Source organism: Malaclemys terrapin, chromosome 8, assembly GCF_027887155.1.
Source record: "Malaclemys terrapin pileata isolate rMalTer1 chromosome 8, rMalTer1.hap1, whole genome shotgun sequence".
NCBI lineage: Eukaryota > Metazoa > Chordata > Testudines > Emydidae > Malaclemys > Malaclemys terrapin.
Window position 1 is genome coordinate 38,402,569 of NC_071512.1, and position 20,807 is coordinate 38,423,375.

The 20,807-nt window shown below is 49.6% G+C and overlaps 1 protein-coding gene across 1 annotated transcript in view; it reads left to right on the forward strand.

Annotated features, from left to right (window-relative positions):
* Positions 1-20,807, forward strand: part of LOC128841919 (protocadherin gamma-B5-like) — a 226,322-nt gene that overhangs the window by 178,504 nt on the left and 27,011 nt on the right. The window contains exon 3 of the mRNA XM_054037440.1: positions 7,920-7,978. Coding sequence (XP_053893415.1) covers positions 7,920-7,978 — 59 coding nt within the window. The remainder of the gene's footprint in view (positions 1-7,919; positions 7,979-20,807) is intronic.

The following is a 20,807-nucleotide window of genomic DNA, read 5'->3' on the forward strand; positions in this document are numbered from 1 at the left end:
ATACTGGAGATCAGCGTGTACCCCTCCCCTTTCCCGCCGGAGCTGTATCATTCAATAGGTGCCCAAAACAATGAATAAGAGAGGTAAACAGTGAGCGCAGACCCCTTTCTCTCTGATACTTTACTACAGATCCACAGTTCATCGCCCAGCAGTTTAAGCAGACACGCTTTCTTTGCTGTGCATAGCTTCTCGCTGTGGATTTAGAAAGATGCTAAGAGCGGAAAAGTCTGCCTGGTCCCTGGTACTCCTGCCTTTCTTTTCTCTCTGTTTGTTTTTGCATAGCTCTTCCGCCCAGATCCGTTACTCTATCCCAGAGGAACTGACTCGAGGTGCCTTTGTGGGAAATATTGCTAAGGATCTAGGGACAAATGTGGCAAAACTCGCGGCTGCTAATCTGCAGGTTCTTTCCGATTCTGATTCCCAATATTTCTCTGTGAATGTGAACACTGGGATTATAGTGGTCAATGACAGAATCGACAGAGAGTGGCTCTGCGGGCAGAACTCGCGGTGCTTCTTGCATCTCAAACTCGCTATCGAAAATCCAGTGGAGTTCTACCGCATTGAAGTGGAAATATTGGATATAAATGATAATCCTCCTGAATTCCCGAGCAGCGAGATCGCTTTACAGATCTATGAACTGGCCTCTCTGGGAGCCCGCTTTCCTATCCATCAGGCGCAGGACCCGGACGTGGGCTCTAACGCTTTGCAGACCTACCACCTCAGCGCCAATGAGAATTTCAATCTCAACGTGAAGGCACGTACAGATGGCAGCAAATTCCCGGAGCTGGTGCTGGAAAGAGCGCTGGACAGGGAGCACAGAGCTGCCCACCATTTGGTCCTGACAGCTGAGGATGGCGGCTCTCCCCCCAGGTCCAGCAAAACACGAATTGCTGTCCAGGTTCTAGATGCCAATGATAACCATCCAGTGTTCGATAAACCTTCCTACCAAGCTCGTTTGGTGGAAAACTCTCCCTCGGGCACGCTAGTCATTAAACTGAATGCCACAGACGTAGACGCAGGGCCTAACGGAGACGTACGCTATTCCCTGGGCAGCCACAACTCGGAAGCCTTGCGCAGGATATTTGCAATAGACGATCAAACGGGAGAAATCCGAGTTCAGGGGAACCTAGATTTTGAAGTAGCGTCTGTCTACGAGATTGAAGTTGAGGCCAAGGATATGGGCTCTCCCACGATGGAGGAGCATTGCAGCGTCACTGTAGAGGTCACGGATGTGAATGACAATCCTCCAGAGGTGGTCCTCACCTCCTTCTCCAGCTCCTTGAGTGAAGATGCCCCTCCTGGGACTGTGGTCGCTGTGATACACGTGAAAGACAGAGACTCCGGGGAGCATGGGAAAGTCCAGTGCCATCTACCCAGAAGCCTTCCCTTCAAACTTCGGAAAGATTTTGAGCACCAGTATTCCCTGCTCACCAGCCAAGGGCTGGACCGCGAGAGCGTTTCCCAGTACAATGTCACTATCTCCGCCTCTGACCTGGGAAGCCCCCCTCTCTCACGACACACAATTCTCTCCATCACGCTTGCAGACATCAATGACAACACGCCACAGTTTGAGAGAACTTCCTATGAAGTCGTCGTTAAAGAGAACAACCAGGTGGGGGAAATACTGGTCACGGTATCCGCAACCGATCCTGATTTGGACCAGAATTCGCGCCTTTCCTATTCTGTTCTGAGCAGCCCGGGGAAAGGTCCCGCTGCGGATCCCTCCGCATACATCTCCATAAACCCAACAAGTGGGCAGGTTTCCGCGAAGCTGCCTTTTGATTACGAGCAAACCACGTATTTCCAGTTCCAGGTGGAAGTCTCAGATGGCGGCTCTCCAGCTCTCAGCAGCAGGACAGTGGTCCACGTCTTCGTCACAGACCAAAATGACAACGCCCCAGGGATCCAGTTCCCTTTGACCGGGAAGGACTCAGTAGTCCTGTTCAGGATTCCCCGATCTACCAGCCCCCAGGCCTTAATAACGAAGATCATAGCAGTGGACCTAGACTCTGGACGAAATGCATGGCTCGCCTACCATTTAATGCAGGCAACCGATCCCAGTCTCTTCGTGGTGGCCCTGCGCTCCGGAGAAATCCGGACTACTCGAGCCCTCCAGGAGCAGGATGCTGCCACGCAGGAACTCTTCTTGGTAGTCGAAGACTCAGGCGAGCCGCCCATGTCCACCTCCGTCACCGTGTTGGTGTTGCTGGAGGAAAATGCCCCCGAAGCCTTCCTGGGGTTAAAGGCTCAGGCGGCGGAAAGTGAGAGCGTCCCCAGGTTAACACTGTATTTAATCATTTCATCAGCAACAATCTCAGCGTTGTCATTGGCTGCTTTGGTGGGGCTGGGTGTCCGGTGTGTCAGGGGAGATGCACGTGCTGCGGTTAGCTGCTGTGTGAAAGCGGACACGCTCCGGGTGCCCCCAAACCCCTTGCTCGGACACGTACAGTACCAGCCCACCCTGGGGGACGCCACGATCGACGTGCAGGTGACCTCCACGGCCCCCCCTGCCCGGGGGTGTAGATCCTGCTTCTCTCCCGTCTCGGACATCAGCGAGTTCATGTTCATGAAACCCTCTGTGAGCCTCAGAAACAGCTCGGGCAACAGCCCGCCTGATCGCAGCTTCTCCACTGAGGTGAGCTCCCTGAACGTGCCATGGCAGTGTCCCCAGCTGACCCCGCCGTGTGACCTGCAGTGTGTCTGGCTGGGTCGGTGTGTTCCAAAGGCACGAGACGTGCTATAGGACAACGCTAAACTGCAGCCAGCTCCTCTCGTGCCGGGCAAGGGGAGAGGACACGGCCGCTCTCTGTACCGCGTCTGCCGCCCCCCCCCCCCCCCCCCGGATCTGTGTCAAGTCACAGCTCTCCCTGAGCGCTCTGCTCAGCACCTGCCCTTTCCATTGGCCACCCCGCCGGAGCTGAACGCACCCCCGGGGCTTAGGGTGTCCTTTGCCGGTGACTCACTGCCAGCGTCCCGGCGGTGCAGAGCGGGGTGTGTGGCGGGGCTGCGTGCGTGAAGCGCAGGGTGGGTGAGTTTTGGGGAAGGGGCACTGCTGTCGGGAGGAGGGATTGTCACTTGTCAGCACCCATCGCCCGCCGACTTTCTGCGACGCTCTTTGCCGGGGAACTGAGCGTTTGAGATCAGCTCCCCTCCCGCCCCTCCGGCTGCAGCTCCCCTCCCCCCGCTACGCCCTGCAGGGCAGCCGGGAGCGCCCGAGGAGCGGACTTTGGGGACACTGGAACCGGCGGCGCGAGTTCCCGGGAGGCAGCGAGCGGGGCGGGAGCCGGGGAGGCGGCGCCGAGTGGTTTCAGACACATACAACGGAGCGCGGCATGGCCGGGAGACCGAGTTTGAGCTGGCAGCTCCTGCTGCTTGGTGCTTTCCTCTCTCTGCCGGACCCGGCTGGCGCACAGACTCGCTACTCAGTGCCCGAAGACCTCGAGCCGGGCTCCTTTGTGGGGAACATTGCCAAGGATCTAGCTGTGGACGTGCGGAACCTGTCGGCCCGCAGCCTGTGGCTGGTCAGCGAGGGCGGCCGCCAGCACTTCCAGGTGAACCTAGCCGATGGAGTCCTGCTTGTGAATGAGAAACTAGACCGGGAAGCGCTGTGCGGTCTGAGCTCCACGTGCTTCCTGCAGCTCCAGCTGGTGCTGGAGAGCCCGCTGCAGCTGCACCGGGTGGAGGTGGAGATCTTGGATGTCAACGACAACGCGCCGCAGTTCCTGAAGAAGGAAGTTTCTTTAGAGATCACCGAGGTAGCGAACCCAGGGACTCGCTTACCCCTGGAGGTAGCAGAAGACCCAGATATAGGCTCCAACTCCATCTCCACCTATGAACTCAGCGCCAGTGACCATTTTGCCCTGAGCATAAATGTAAGGGGAGATGGTGTGAAAATGCCTGAAATCGTGCTGGAGAAAGCCCTGGATAGAGAGAAAGTGGCGGCCCATCACTTAACCCTAACAGCTCTTGATGGTGGGGACCCGGTGAGATCAGGCACTGCCAGGATCACAGTTCATGTCCTGGATGCCAACGACAACCCCCCTGTGTGTGATCCGCCGATTTCCAAAGTGTTTCTGGAAGAAAACGTCCCGTCAGGGACGCTGGTTACACAGCTGAACGTCACTGACTTGGACGAAGGCCTGAATGGGGAGGTTGAATATTCGTTCAAAACCAGCAATAATGCCCCCGATACATTCCTCAGGCTGTTCAGCCTGGACCCCCAGACAGGGCAGATCACAACCAAAGCCCCGCTGGATTACGAGGACTCCAGTGCTTACGAGATCACTGTTCGAGCCAGAGACAAGGGCTCCCCCGCAATGGAGGGGCACTGCAGCCTCCGGGTGGAACTGGTGGACGTGAACGATAACAGCCCAGACATTGTGCTGACCTCCCTGTCCAGCCCGGTGCAGGAAGATGCGCCCCTGGGGACTGTGATAGCGCTATTTGGTGCCAAGGACAGTGACTCTGGGGAAAATGGACACGTCCATCTGCAGATAAGCAATGATCTTCCTTTTAAACTGGTGAGCTCCTTCAAAGGGCATTACTCACTGGTCACCACTGGGCCACTGGATCGAGAGAAGGCTGCTGGATACAACATCACTGTTATGGCTACAGACGCCGGGTCCCCTCGAAGGTCCACCGAGCAAACCATCTTCCTGCAGATCTCCGATGTGAATGATAACATGCCCAGGTTCTCCAGCCCCTCCTACACGTCCCACATTCAGGAGAACACCCTTCCTGGGGCCTCCGTGTTCTCTGTATCCGCCTCTGACCCTGATGTGGGCGCCAACTCCAAGCTATCCTACTCCATTCTGGACACTGGCATGCAGGATGTGCCCCTCTCAGCCTACCTCCACATCAACCCAGAGAACGGCACCATCTACGCCTTACGGGCTTTTGACTATGAGCAGGACAAAGTGTTCCAGGTGCCCGTGGAGGTGCAGGACGCTGGGTCCCCTGCCCTGAGCAGCACCGCCATGCTCCACCTGTTCGTCCTGGATCAGAACGATAACGCGCCTACCATTGTGTACCCACCCGTCCCCAGGGGCTCCGTCTTCCAACAGACAGTACCCTCCTCAGCAGAACCCGGCTACTTGGTCACCAAGATTGTGGCGGTGGATGCTGACAGCGGCCACAATGCCTGGCTCTCTTACCAGCTCCAGGAGACCAGTGAGCCATGTCCCTTCCGGGTAGAGCTCCGCTCCGGAGAGATCCGAATAACTGAGGCACTTAGGGAGTCAGGAGCGCCCTACAGGCTGGTGGTCCAGGTGAGGGACAATGGGACCCCCTCCCTGTCCACCTCAGTGACTCTAGTCATCTCCCCCGAGGAGAACGCTGTACAAGACTTTGCCAAGGCCTTGGACCTTCCCAAATTGCCTTCCAGAGCATCCAGCGTCACTCTCTACCTCATCATCTCCCTGGTAGCCATTTCCCTGGTGTCATGCGTGATGCTGGCTGTCCTAGGCACCAGGTGCCTCAAATCGGGCTCCACAGCTGCAGGCTGGCCCCTCTCACACTGTTGTAGGAGGACAGGCTGCAAGTCTGCATCGAACTTCGCTGGGCAGTTGAATCCGGATGGTTTCATCAAGTATCTGGATGTGGGTGGAGCTGGGCTGGTGTCCCAGGCACAACACTACAAGTCTTGTTTCTCTCCAATGTCTGATCAGGGGGATTTCCTCTTCATAAAACCTTTCAGCCATTCCACTACCGGGGAGAGCATGGCTGCCTTTGATCAGGTGGCCAGTGCTTTAGTGAGTCCCTGCGATGGGGTAAGCTGTGTGTGTGTCCTGCTGTCCTTTCTGTTCAGAGTCACTGCTGTTCATAAATATCCACTCTTCTCCTTCAGGCCTTTCAATCCACTTTGGCCTCCTGGGGAAAGTTCATTACCTTCACCTGTCCAGCAAGAAAGAGGGGGAAAAGTCGGGGCTCTGCATAATGGAGGTGGGATGCCTGGGTGGGAATAGCATCTAACACTTCAGGACCAGAGCCCTAAATTGAGAGTGACTGGCCCAGGTAGCTGCAGCTTCTCCTTAGACCATTCCTTGATTACATACTCTAAGTTTTGTAAGTGACACATTGCGTTGTTATATGCAGTGTTACTGTAGCTGTGTTGGTCCCAGGATATTAGAGAGACAAAATGGGTGAGGTTATATCTTTTATTGGCCCAACTAAAGAGGCAAGCTTTCCAGCTTTTTTTCAGGTTAAATATGAAGTTTTTTTAATTTACCTCTTACTACTTTATTCTGAAGCTGGACTTGGAACTGAGTACTTTGCTAAACAAAGTTTATCTGTTTTGAGTATTTTGCAGGTGTGTGGCAGAAACTTTTCACTTGGTGATGTATTGTACTACATGCTGATCACGTCACGATGACAACTCCAGCCAAAATTTTCAAACTTGGAAGCATAAATACGTAGCCCCAGTTTTAGAGGTGCTTGGCACCTGCAGCTCCCACTGAACTCAGTGAGATCGGAGGGCACTCAGGACAGTTGAAAATAAGGCTATTTTTATTTAGATGCCTATACATGGCTATAAATGCCTAAATTTAGGCATCCAGGTTTGATCATTTTGGGATCCAGCTCTAAAATTATTTTTGTCAATAACTGTATGTCCTAAAATTGAAAGTGACAATTACAGTAACATTTCAGAAAATAAATAGAGAAGGCCTCATTTACAAAATGTGTGTCTATATATGTATTGTTGTGTGTGTGTAAATATTTTTTAAAAGAAGTCAAAGATAGATACTTTTTAATTTGCATAGATACAGCTTGGATGACAATGGGACTCCTTTGTGGGGAAGTCAGTAGTTATTCTGAGGCTTTTCTTTACCATAATCATTAAAGCTATAGGTAAATTAGTAATATCACAACTTCTGATAAATAAAAACTAGGTCAGCTGTATCTATCTTCCATTTTCCTTAGTAATTGTATATACAAGCAGAATACTCCTGTTCTGCTTTATAAAGCCTAAACTGCTCATTCCCAAGATAACCCAGGAGACATCTTTACAGAGCTAAAGACAGCACGATATTACTGCAGAGTTAATTAAGAAGATAGCTAGAAGTCTATGATTTTGGGAAGTACTTGTATTTCAGTCAGAAAACAGTTCTCCCTTTTAACTCTCCTTACAAAGACTTAATACATAGAGCTGTTTCATATATTTCTTTATTTACAAACTGCCCCTTGTCTGATAATAAAACTGTGGGTGGAAAGTGATACAGGGCCCACTAATCAAGTTCCATAGTAGTGGTCTGTTATGTCTATAGTCTGTTGTGTCTCCTAAACAAATAATATATTTTGTTGTGGGAAGTGAATTATTTTCTACATAGACAGAAAAATACTGTAATGCACCAAGGACACAGTATCCAGGAAAAGATTAATTAAAATATAGAATGTGAAATCAAGACACTGTGCAAGCATTTTTAGAAAGGGAGAAAGGACAAATTAGGAAGTTCTGATATCATTTCAGCTTCTGGCGTTAAAACACATCTTTCTCAGTATCAATTAACTCTGCTTCTCCCTCAGCTAATTATTTCTGGTACTATAGAGTTCTTTAGATTAAATTGATGCGCTTATCAGTCCATAGCATGCTTCATTTCTTTCACAGCTTGGTTTCCTAGCTTATTCTGGAAGATTATTCACTGAATTGTTTTGTCATGCTTTTTAGCAATTGTCTTGATTCAGGAATATTCAAGAGGGAGGGGGATCTGGTGGTTTTGTGTCTTTGTTTGTTTGTTTTACCTGGATGGAGAGGTATATTTCTGGTTACTCCACTGAATTTTAAAATTATTCTCTTTCATCTACATTTTTAGCTTCTCCTAAGCATGGATGGATTTCCAGGCTGCAATAATCCTGGATCAGTTTGCTTTGATTTCCAAAGGCTAGAATAGAGGCATTAAATTACTTTTCTGTTTCCCTTGTAGCAAGCACAGCCTAACCCGGACTGGCGTTTCTCTCAGGCCCAGAGACCTGGAACCAGTGGGTGAGTGAGTCACTTTCTGTTCCTCTGCACACATGCTGGCTTTTTTTATTTTTCTTGTTGATTTCATGATTTCAGTGCTGGCGGAAGGTGCCAGATTGGTGGCTCTGGAGATGGAGCTTCTCTGCTTATATACAGAATAGATATAGCCTAGGAAGCAGGGCAAGATTCCTCCACCCCCAGACTCACCCGCACCCCAACCCTGCCTCTGCAGCTCAGGCTTGACCTGGAGGGGAACACTCCTGGCCAGAGAGGGGAGTTTAATCTTGTGGGCAATTTAGTCCTTGGCTTCTCTGCTGAAACACCCAAAAAGAGGTCATATTAGTACCAATTCTTCTGGTGTTCTTTGCAGCATCGTCTGTCTAACTCCCTATACTTGGCTACTGGGAACTGGAATGAGGCCTTGTCTGCACACAAACTTGCATTGAACTAACTCAATGGGTTTGAATTCATACCGTTTGTTTCTCAGTGCAAGCCTGCACATGTGGACACTCCTATTTTGGAATTAGAGTACCGTAGTTTGCTTTTGCTTAAATCAGTAAAAAATGGCTCAAGTTAAATCAAAATCAGACACATTTATTCTAAAATAAAAGTGTTTACACAGAGACTTTCACTTGGTGGTTTAATTATTTCAGTGCAAGTTTGGAATCACTGAAACCTCCAACACATTTTACATTGGTGTCAAATTTTGATTACTGTCAATCTGGGCTGGAATTAAACTGCTGATTTATAGGTAAAAGTCTCCATATCATGGTAGCAATCCCCTGAGTTTTCAACTCTCCCTAGCATGCTATTTGTTGTTAGTAGTAGTAGTAGTAGGTAAAAGTATTATTTTCAAAATTTGGCATATGAGCAGAGGTGAAAGTAAGCTGGTACGCCCTGGTACGGCATACCGGCAAGAGTCAGTGCGCCGTACCGGGGCGGCCCGGCTTCCCCAGGCAGCAATTTAAAGGGCCTGGGGCTCCCAGCAGCGGCTGGAGCCCTGGGCCATTTAAATTGTCGCCAGAGCCCCGCTGCTGGAGCCCTGGGGTAGCGGCAGCGAGACTCTGGGGGTTATTTAAAGGGCGGGGGCTCCCGCTGACTCTACTGCCCTGGGCCCTTTAAATAGCCGCCGGAGCCCTGCCACTGCTACCCCAGTGCTCCAGGGGTTATTTAAAGGGTCGGGGTGGTAGAAGCAGGGGAGCCCCGGGCCCTTTAAATAGCCCCTGGAGCCCTGCTGCCGGAGCCCTGGGGTAGCAGTGGCAGCTGGGGGCTCCGGCAGTGGTTTAAAGAGCCCAGGGCCGTAGCAGCGGCCAAGCCCTGGGCCCTTTAAACTGCTGCCGGAGCCCCCAGTACCACTGCTACCCCGGCGGGGGAGGGGGAGGGCAGTTACCGGTACAGGGCAGGCTGGGGCTGGCTCTGACCCCCCATCCCCACCCCTTCTGCCCGAGGCCCTGCCCCTTCTGGGGGCCAGAGCCGGCCCCAACCCAGCCCCATACCGGTAAGTCCCTATTTCTGCTTTCACTCCTGCATATGAGTCTCCCCAGGTGCTAGCAAATTGGACAGGTACTAGGTAGGATCAGGGAAACTGAGGGACTTTTGTGGATTCCCTGTTGATCAGGGAAACTGAGGCTGAGGAGAGAGCCTATCAAAGACACATGGAACATATGGTCCTTTTGGTCCTCCACTCTCAGCACACATCCAACACCTGATTGCTCCCTCCCACCTCCCAATGGAGTGCTCTCTGAGCTACCTCCAGCCCTCCTCACATATGCCTGTGGATTTCATACACAGGAACACACACATTATAGGCTAAGCAGCTGTAGCCATCTTACATTTAAAATGTAGGCTCTTTGAGGTGGGGACCAGCTTTCTGTGTTTGTACAGTACTTGTACACAATGGGCTCCTGAAATATGCCTAGCAAAGTGTCCATGTGGCCATTTGAAATATGAGAGAGACAAGTCATGGGTGAATAGGAGTGTGCAGTGAGGGCTGCTTTCTGGGAACAGAGCCAGGTGGGATCATTCATGAAATCATGCTATAGAGTCAGCCCTGTCACTAAGTAATGTGGCTTGGAATTTATGAGATGAATCTGGTTACTCAGAATTAATCAGGAGACTAGCTTGGTTAATTTAATATGATTTATTTTTGGATTTATTAAAAATGCATCCATCATAATCTCTAGGCACATGTAATTTAATATAAAACACCAACTAACTGCAAACACAATTTATATTTAAAAAAAAATCAAATCAAGCTCCCACTTCCCCATCCCAAATAACTTGGATTGGAGATTACAATGTTTAAATATTCAAAATAAAATTTATGATGAGACCAACAATCTAGGAGTAACACAAGATGCTAAGTGGGAAAGTGACAATGAGATTTCAGGTGGTTGCTTTGCTTCTGGGCCAGTAGAGCCAATGACACAGTGGAAGCAGTACTCTGCCCTTGGAAAAGAGAAGAGACTCCAGTCACCCTGTACTAGTGACCCTACTTGCTGATTCTGCAAAAGTCACCAAGGTGTAGAGATACCAAGATTATCCCCTGCACATTCACCCACTTGCCTAATGGATCAGCTCCTGGCATGGCCTGCAGGAACTATTCTTTAGAGGGAGCTTTGATTTGCTTCTGCTTGTTCTTCTGGGCCTGAGTTCAGCAAAGCATTAGGGTTTAAGCACATGTTTAAGTGTTTGCCAAATTGGGCCCTCACCCACAGACTAGGAGTAAGCCAAATGAGTGTCGTACAGATTACTGCTCCTGTTCAGTCTGTCATTGATCTAGCAATGTTACAATTGCCTCCTCGCACCCTGGGCTGTCAACCCCATGCCACATGGTGAGGAGAGAGAAACAGAACTTCACAATGGGACAACTCTTGCTTTTAGCCCTGGAATTGACTGAGATTGACTGAGTCTATAGAAAAGCTATTGGGGTTATTTTAGAGGTGTTTTCTGGTATTAGTTATGTTTTATTCTCTCCCTCTGAACTCTGTATAATTGGATTCCTGGTACTAACGGAGCCTGGCTTTGCAGGTGGAAGAATTTTTTTTTTTTTAAAGTCCCAATAAAACTTTTTAATACTCTCAGAAACATTATTAGCTGTACCATTTTCTGTAAAATATGTGGCATTTACAAAGTACATGAAAGTGTGGTATGGCACAAGAGTGTTCCTGGCACTTATGTGGCCTGCATAACTCACTTGTGAATTCATCACTCCTCAGTAAAAAGGACAACCACTCCACACCATCAGCTATGTGAATATGATATGTATGTGGGTGGGATTTGCAAAACCATGCACGTGCATTCTCTCACTCTCACTCATTCTGTCTCTGTCTCTGTCTCTGTCTCTGTCTCTGTCTCTCTCTCTCTCTCACACACACACACACACACACACACACACACATATATATTCCAAAACAGAAACAAAGTTTGTTGATTGCTGGCTAATGTAACCAGAATAAAACTCTATATCAAGAACACTGCAACTAATTAAATCATAAGGGTTAAAAAGTCTGCCAATATTCCTTTAAGGTGATGTAGCTATAGATACCAACAGCTTTGCCTTTCATCCATTCTCTTTGCAAAAATCAAAATGTGTGAAAATTCACATTACACACACCAATAACAGCTTCAGGCTACATTCACCCCTGTTCCACTGTGGTCAACTGCACACCAAGGGGAGTCTTTCTGAGGACGAGTAGGTGGTTGTACTTCTGGGACAGAGAGGACAGAGTTCCAGACTGAGCTTCATAGTCAGTGACAACTGTTCAGGAGTCCCTGCACCCTGAGATTGCCCTACCCCTGCTGGCCTGTTACAGTGAAGTGTAGGTTATCAATGTAATAAAAATAATGAATAAACCACATGTGGCATATGTCAGTTAAAGTATACAGAGGACAGAATTTTGGCCATTACATTGCAGAAGATGTGCTTTAAAGATATATCTTAACCGTGCAGCAATATCAGAAACAAAACAACAAAGTTTGGGTAATGTGTAAATAATTTGATCATTAAAATATGTTACATTTATTGGTGATAGTTTCTGGTGAAAGTACAGAGGACCTGGAGCTCTACATCCAACTCCCAGTGTCTCTAAACTAGAGGGGAGCGGAGGAGCGGGGTGTTTCACCTCACCTACTCCTCCACCTCCTCCCCTGAGCGCTCCACGTCCCCACTCCTCCGCCTACCTCCCAGCGCTTCCCGCCGCCAAACAGCTGTAGCAAGCTCCAGGAGGGAGGGGGAGGAGCGGGAATGTGGCACGCTCAGGGGAAGAGGCAGGGCCGGGGCAGAGATTTGGGGAAGGAGTCGGAATAGGGGCAGGGAGGGGGCGGAGTTGGAGCGGGGACTTTGGGGAAGGGGTTAGAATGGGGGCAGGAGGGGGCAGGGCAGGGGTGGAGTTGGAGCGGGGCCGGGGGCAGAGTGGGGGTTGAGCACCCACCGGCGCCTGTAGAAGTTGGCGCCTGTGGACAGAGGATGGAACACCTGATGATTACCTGTTCCGTCCATTCCCTCTGGGGCACCTAGCATTGGCCACTGTCAGATGACAGGATATTGGGCTAGATGGACCTTTTGTCTGACCCAGTATGGCCACTCTTATGCTATGTTCTAAGATACAGACTTCTCACCTTCAGCCCTTCTCTTATAGTTAGAGCTGAACCATCACACCTGATTGTAACCCTTGAAAACTGGGGAAGATTTAGATCCAGATCTGGACCCCAACTGTTCATTTGAAGTGAAACTATTTTAAGTCTTTTAAAACAGTCATTGTAAACTTATATGAGACATGCTATGATCACATACAGTGATATCGTCTGACTCAGAATTAAGGTTCTTAGCAGAATGTCTAATGTGAATTTTCACACATCTTGGCTTTTTTAAGTGAATTATCAATTATAGGGCTTTCATAATCTTTGGGCCCAATTCACTGATGCTGTCTGCTTTGCACCACTCTAGTTATACAAAACACCCAAGTAGCTAACCTAACTGATCCAAGATGGCTCTTACACTACTCATAACATAAAGCAGCTTTAAGATTGCTCTTATTCCTGTCAGGAATCAGGCCAGCCCAAAGAACAGGAGAATGTAAAAGTGACTTACAGTCTCTTTTGTCCTTTGGCCATTTCTGCTACTAGACACATTAGACACACAAATACACACATCCTTTGCACATGTAATTGAATATCTGAAAACCTATTAAATGTTGTTTAATGTTTGGAAGCAACTGTAATCAGAGTGAAGTTACATGCCTGTGCTCTCCCACTATGATTACAATCTAGTGCTGCATAATGCAGATTATGGCATTAGTATCTAGTGTAATGATGCTCGTGGGCACAGTAATAATAATAACTAATAATAAATGTACTTGACTTTTCCTAGGACAGTCACAAAGAGGTTTTGGACCCCATTAAACCTAAAGGGGCTGCTTAGCTTAGGGCGAATGTTACAGCTTTATCATTTGTCTGAGAGACTGAGACAGGGACATAATGTGTTTGTTTGTTTTTTAATATTGTCTTCCCCATTGCCTAGCAAAGTGTCCATGTGGCCATTTTCTGGACAATGCCCACCCCTCCATTGTCTTCTACCCTCATCCCAGCCATTGTGTCATTTGCTCATTACACAACAAAGATGTTATGAAGGAATAACATGGGCACAGTGGGTCCAGATAACTGTGTTTATTGACTACAGATAACATTCAAGGCCTAGTTACAGACACTGGTGCTCTGGCAGGGTTCTGGTGGCTTCTGAAACACACAGAATATAGTTAGGGATACTAGAAGGCTCACAAACTCTTTGAAGAGATAGTACCTAATTCCTAACACTATACTAGTGTAGGAACTGCTTCCACAGTACTGCATGTACAGAACGCTACCATGGCATTACCCCCAGTGCGAGGAGCACTGGAGTGCTCTGCGCTTGTGTTATAATGGAAGCAGGCCCCGTACTGTATATTGCACATGTTATTCAATGCATAAAGCCTTTGTGATGAGATCAGGGCTGTGCGCGCACAGTGCTGCCATTGAAGCAGTTCTTATGCTGGGAGCAGGAAAGCGGATGTTGGAGGAGGGCACAGTCTTTGCACACTGCCACCTTAAGCAGATCAGCACTGGCAGACTGGACAACATGCTCAACAGAGAGGGCTTTTTTCTTTTTTTTTCTGTTAAATAAAATTAAAGCCCCATGACGTGTCACACTGTCTGGAGTGGTTCACAACCATGAGTGCCTACTTCAGGGCAGACTGTCAAAAACAGACACCCCAAACCGATGGTGTGTTCTATTATTATACTTCACCAAGCCAGTAACAACTGTGAACTCCTGGATCACTATAACAGTCTCACCATGGAGTCACAGACAGTCCCCTTGGACTCTCCAGTCTATCTTGCTGCTCAGACAAACTGGACTTAGGGATAAATAGTCACTTACATCAAAAAATCACAACACATTCAGGTTGCTTCCAGTCCCAAGAGACCATCACTTACCTCCAGATCAACTGGTACCATAGATTTTAGACCAAAGACAATGCCTGGAGCCAATCCTGTAATAAATGATCTAAATGTTTATTAACTAGGAAAAAGAAATAAGAGTTATTTACAGGTTAAAGCAAGCAAACATAGACACACAAATGATTTACCATTTAAATCCTAAGAGTGACAGAGTTTTAGTGAGCTGTCTATTCAAAATGTCTTTCAGGGCAGACCCAGGAGGCAGCCCCTGGGGATCTCTGGCTTCAGTTTAGGTCCTGTCTACTCTGTCAAGTTTTTGCACAGTAAAACAGCTTTCTGCATTGTAACTCCTGAAGTGTACACACTGCCAAGCCACTTAGTGCACAGAAACTGCGCAGTTGCAGCGCTGTAAAAAAACCACCCCGAGAGGCGTACAGCTTTCTGCGCCTGGGGTACAGCACTGCAGGGCCAGTGTATTACAGAGCTCCGACTGGCCTCCTGGAGGTGTCCCACAATGCCTATTCTTGCCTCTCTGGGCATCGGTTTGAACACTACTGCCCTGCCCTCAGGTGACCAACCATCATCCCCACCCCGTAAATTCCTTTGGAATTTTGAAAGTCCCCTTCCTGTTTGCTCGGTGATGTGTGCAGTGGTCTCAGCACATCTTTCCAGGTAACCATGCCTGCTCCACGCATCAGACGATCCCCCGCTTGGAGCAATGCCGAGCTGTTGGACCTCATCAGCATTTGGGGAGAGGAGGCTGTCCAGTACCAGCTGCATTCCAGCCATAGGAATTATGACACCTACGGACAGATTTCACAATGCATGACAGAAAGGGACCATGACCTAGACACACTGCAGTGCAGGTTCAAAGTAAAGGAGCTGCGGAATGCCTACCACAAGGCACGGGAGGCAAACCGCTGCTCTGGTGCTGCATCCAAGAGCTGCCAGTTCTACAAAGAGCTGGACGCGATACTCAGTGGCGACCCCACCTCCACTGCGAAGACCACTGTGGATACTTTGGTGTCTCCCATGCCAGTTGAGAGTGGACTAAGCCAGGAGGAGAAAATCTTGGATGAGGATGTGGAGGGGGACCCAGAGGCAGAAGATGACTTTGAGGCCAGAGATGCATGCAGCCAGGAGCTCTTTTCTACCCTGGAGGAGGCTAGCCAGTCATAGCTGTTGAATGTTGGCGAAGTGCAAACATGAAAGGAGGTCCCTGGTAAGTGGGTTTGATTTTGGGACTTGCTGAGGTGAGTTGTTGTGGGCAGGAGGGTTGCAGAAAGCAGGCTTGTCTCTGCATGATGCACGTACCACCACATGCCTAGTCTGAGCGGTGGAACAGGGTGTTGATTGACTCCCTCATGTCTCAGGGTATGTCTAGGCTACGAAATTTAGGTCAATTTTATGGAAGTCGATTTTTAGAAATCGATTTTATACAGTTGATTGTGTATGTCCCCCCTAAGCGCATTAAGTCGGCAGAGTGCATCCTCACTAGCGTGGCTAGCATCGACTCATGGAGCAGTGCACTGTGGGAAGCTATCCCACAGTTCCCACAGTCTCCGCTGCCCATTGGAATTCTGGGTTAAGCTCCCAATGCCTGATGGGGCAAAAACATTGTCACGGGTAATTTTGGGTACATGTTGTCAGTCTCCCCTCCCTCCCTCCATGAAAACAACTGCAGACAATCATTTCACTCCTTTTTTCCTGGGACGCATAGCACTGCAAGCATGGAGCCCGCTCAGCTCACCACTACCGTTGCACGCATTATACTGCAGTATGTGCAGAACCGGGCTAAGAGACGGCAGCACGAGGATGATTGTGAGGGGGACATAGACACAGACTTTCCTGAAAGCATGGGATGTGGCAGTGGGGCTGGTTGATACAGTGGAACGCCGATTTTGGGCCCAGCAAACAAGCACAGACAGGTGGGACTGCATAGTGTTGCAGGTATGAGATGATTCCCAGTGGCTGTGAAAGTTTCGCATGCGTAAGGCCACTTTCCTGGAACTCTGTGAGTTGCTTTCCCCCGCCCTGAAGCACAGGAATGCCAAAATGAGAGCTGCCCTGACAGTTGAGAAGCAAGTGGCGATAGCCCTGTGGAAACTTGCAATGCCTGACTGCTACTGGTCAGTCGGGAATCAATTTGGAGTGGGCAAATCTACTGTGGGGACTGTTGTAATTCAAGTAGCCAGTGCAATTTCTGACGTTCTGCTATCAAGGGTAGTGACTTTGGGAAATGTGCAGGTCACAGTGGATTGCTTTGCTGCAATGGGGTTCCCTAACTGTGGTGGGGCGATAGACGGAACGCATATCCCTATCTTGGCACCGGACCACCTTTCCAACCAGTACATAAACCACAAGGGGTACTTCTCAATGGTGCTGCAAGCACTGGTGGATCACAAGGCACGTTTCACCGACATCAACGTGGGATGGCCAGGAAAGGTGCATGACGCTCGCATCTTTAGGAACTCCAGGCTGTTTGAGCAGCTGCAAGAAGGGTCTTACTCCCCAGACCAGAAAATTACTGCTGGATTGAAATGCCTATAGTTATGCTTGGAGAACCAGCCACCCCTTGCTTCCATGGCTCATGAATCCATACACAGGTAGCCTGGACAGTAGTAAGGAGCAGTACAACTATAGGCTGAGCAAGTGCAGAATCATGGTAGTGGAACCTGCAGCAGCAGATTGTCCAGAATCTCCATGAGAGTTTCCTGGAGATTGCTGAGCCCTGGTCTACACTATAGGGTTAGGTCGAATTTAGCTGCGAAGTTCTAAACACCTGAAAATGGCAGTTCACATAGTTCAATAGAGACTTGTTAGAGTTTGGCAGTTACATTCTCTGGAGATTCCATCTGCACTGAGCATGTTCCAGCTCGGGGATACGGGCTGAGCAGGACTTAGAATCATAGAATCATAGAATATCAGGATTGGAAGGGACCTCAGGAGGTCATCTAGTCCAACCCCCTGCTCAAAACAGGACCAATCCCCAACTAAATCATCCCAGCCAGGGATTTGTCAAGCCTGACCTTAAAAACCTCTAAGGAAGGAGATTCCACCACTTCCCTAGGTAACCCATTCCAGTGCTTCACCACCCTCCTAGTGAAAAAGTTTTTCCTAATATCCAACCTAAACCTCCCACACTGCAAGTTGAGACCATTACTCCTTGTTCTGTCATCTGGTACCACTGAGAACAGTCTAGATCCATCCTCTTTGGAACCCCCTTTCAGGTAGTTGAAAGCAGCTATCAAATCCTACAATTGTTCTTCCCAGATTCCAGGGGCCATTATGGGGCCAGGCACAAGAACAGAGAACAACGAGACTGTTTTCTGTGAGCGTTAAAAGCCCCTCCCGCTGTGCCCAAGCAGTATGGAGGAGGAAACCACCTGACTCAAATGCAGAGGGACAAGAGCTGGTCCTGAGGTGGGATTGGGAGTAGGATGGGACAAAAGTGCCTAGGAGAGTGCGTAGAGGAGAACTGGAACTTAGAGCTGTCAGGTGGGGGAAGATAGAGAAACTGGGACCTAGGAAGGAGAGATGGGGGACTGAAGAACCAGTGGGGAAAGGGGGAGACTGAGCTTGCCAAGGAGCTGGGAGGAGGGAGACTGGGATCTGAGGAACCAGTTGAGTGGGGCAACTCAGAGCAAGCGGTGGGTGAGACAGATCAGATGAGGAGCTAGGTTGGGTGGAGCTCAGACTAGCTGGACAAGAACCCTGGAGCAAAGACTAGGATGAGGAGCCCAAGGGGGCACTGGGACTGGAGGTAGCCCCAAGGCAGAGAGTTGGACTGGTTGGGCAAGGAAACAAGAAAAAGGATGAGAAGTCAGTGAAAAGGGAGGAGGACTGAGCCAAGGAGTTGATGGTGGGGAAGCAACAGGACAAATACAAGAACAAACTGAAGAGACATCGCAGAAAGAGTCAGATGTTGGACAGGGGGGAAGGGGCAGAAGGGCCTGTGACCACTGGAGATCTCCCTCTCCAGAACCTGGAATTGAGTGCTCTGGGAATTACTCAGGATTGTATAGAGAAGGAGACAGTTGTCTGTAGGATCCTGCCTCATTTGTTGCAGAAGTCAGCAGCTGTTTAAGAGACTGCAGGAAGAGAAAGGATGTGTAAGGCAATTGAATGAAGCATGGATTATTGAAATCTATCCCTGCCTCTTCCATAGAGTTCCTATGTGATTTTAGAGAGACAAGCTGGGGGAGGTAATATCTTTTATTGGACCAACTTCTGTTGGTGAGAGAGACAAGCTTTCAAGCTTACACAGAGCTCTTCTTCAGCTGTGGGAAACTATCCAAAGTAAAACAGATTGTTTAGCATAAGTAGTTAATACATATTTTAAGGGACCATTCAAGGTGAAGAGGCCCATTAACACCTCTCCAGTCATAGGGAGGAAAGGAAGGGGAGGGGGAGGGAAAGCAGCTTGGGAAGGGGGTTGTTAGTGGGTTGCAGATTGTTGTAATAAGCCAGAAATCCAGGGTCTCTACTCTGTCCACGATTTTTAGCATCTAGCAAATTTATGAGTTTAAGCTCCCAGGCTCATCTGTTGAAAGTGTTGTGCAGGTGCCCTTTCAGAATGAGGACTGACAGCTCAGATATGGAGTTATCGCTTTATGAAAAGTGTTCACCCGCAGGTGATGTGGGGTTTTTGTCTTTTATAATTTTCCTGTCCAAGTTAATTCAAGAATGTAGTGATGGTTTGCTTTCACCCGTATAGTGGCTATTGGGGTATTTAGTGCAGAGGTGACACATGGGGGGCATGTGGGGTCAGATTGGCCTGCTGGGGGTGGGGAGGGAAAGGGGCTCTGTCCTTCTCTCCCTGTGCCTCCCCCCAGGGACAAGGGCTGAGCATGCTGGGCGGGGGAGAGGGGGGCTCCAGCTCACTCAGTCCTTGCCCCCAGCAGCCGAGCCCAGGCAAGGAGCTGGCCACTGCTCCCTCCCAGCCAGGCTCTCTCAGGCAGAAGTGGCTTCGTCCCGGGGGAAAGTTACAGGGAGAGAAGGACAAATCCCATTCCCCCACACTGGTAACTTTGGTGGGGTGGGGAGGGGGGAGTCACTGGGCAGAGGAAACACATGGGGTGGCCATGTATCCTCCCCTTTAGATTGTGCCCCCCCAGTATGGGGAGGCACGAGTTGTCTATGAGTTACTGCACTGGACAAGGTACACCACATGTTGTGATAGGCATGTGTAGGACCCATGGAACTTGAAAGGTGTTTTAGGGTGTTGGGGCGGGGGTGTTGATCATTGTAGCAGTGAAGATATGTTTGCCTCTCTTGTTCTGTCAGAGTCTGGTGCTACTTTGAATTGGTGTTCCCTGGTCTGTGGGAAGCTTTCTTGTGATGATGATCTCGGAGAGGTCGGGGAGTTGTTTGAAGGCCAGAAGTGGTGGATCACTCAGGATAGATTTCTTTCGGGATGGACTGACTATGGGTTGTAGTTGTTTGATGATGACCCGCATGGGTTCCAATGTGGGGTGGTAGGTGACAACTGGGGTGTGCAGTCTTTACATAGATTGTAAAATCTCTGAGGCACGGATTGCCTCCTGCCAAGTATCTGTACAGTATCCAGCACAATGGGGCCCTAATGCTGTCTGGGGCCTCTCTATGCTACTGTAATACAGCTAAATATTAGTAACAATTCAGGGTGGCCCTCATAACTCACTTGTGGCTTGCTTTACACAGACCACATCATCTTGTAGTCAATAGGTTGATGTGGATAATGAGCTTTTGGGATACCCCAGATTTCACTAGACAGCAAATATTGCAAAAGCAATATCCCTGGATACCTCCTACTAGGGCTTCCTCTGCAAATTACACAATAGTTTGCATACTGCTCAGAAGATAGTTTGCAATGGCCAATCCCGCCTGGGATATTAGTGGAGTAATATCGAAAATGGAAGGGCATGGATGGTGGGTGAAACCCCCATTCAGGGAGGCTACCCCTACCCCGCCCCTTCCACCAGAAGCTCCACCCATATCCCACCCCTTCCACCTCCCCCACCTGCTGGAGCCCCGAGTCCTTCCCCCCCGTGGCTGGAGGAGCCCTGGCCAAACAGCCCTGACCCCTGGGCTACCAGCCAGCCTGAGAACTGCCCTTGGCTGCTAGCCAGCCCGAGCTGCCGGCCTGCCCTACCACCAGCCCAAACCACCCCAGGCCACCGGCCAGCCCGAGCACTGGCCCAAGCTGCCCAAAGCTGCTGGCCCAAGCCACTCTAGGCCGCCGGCCAGCCTGAGCCACGAGCTCCAGGCTGCTGGCCAGAGCTGAGCCCCTGATAGCTTCTGGGGAGAGGGGGGTGAGAAGGGATGCAGTGGGCGGGGAGAGGGATGGGAGGCCTCGGGGGAGTGGGTGTGTGCAGGAGAGGAGAGACGCAGGGAGTGGCAGGTGGTGGGGACCTCATGGGGGAGTGGGGTGGAT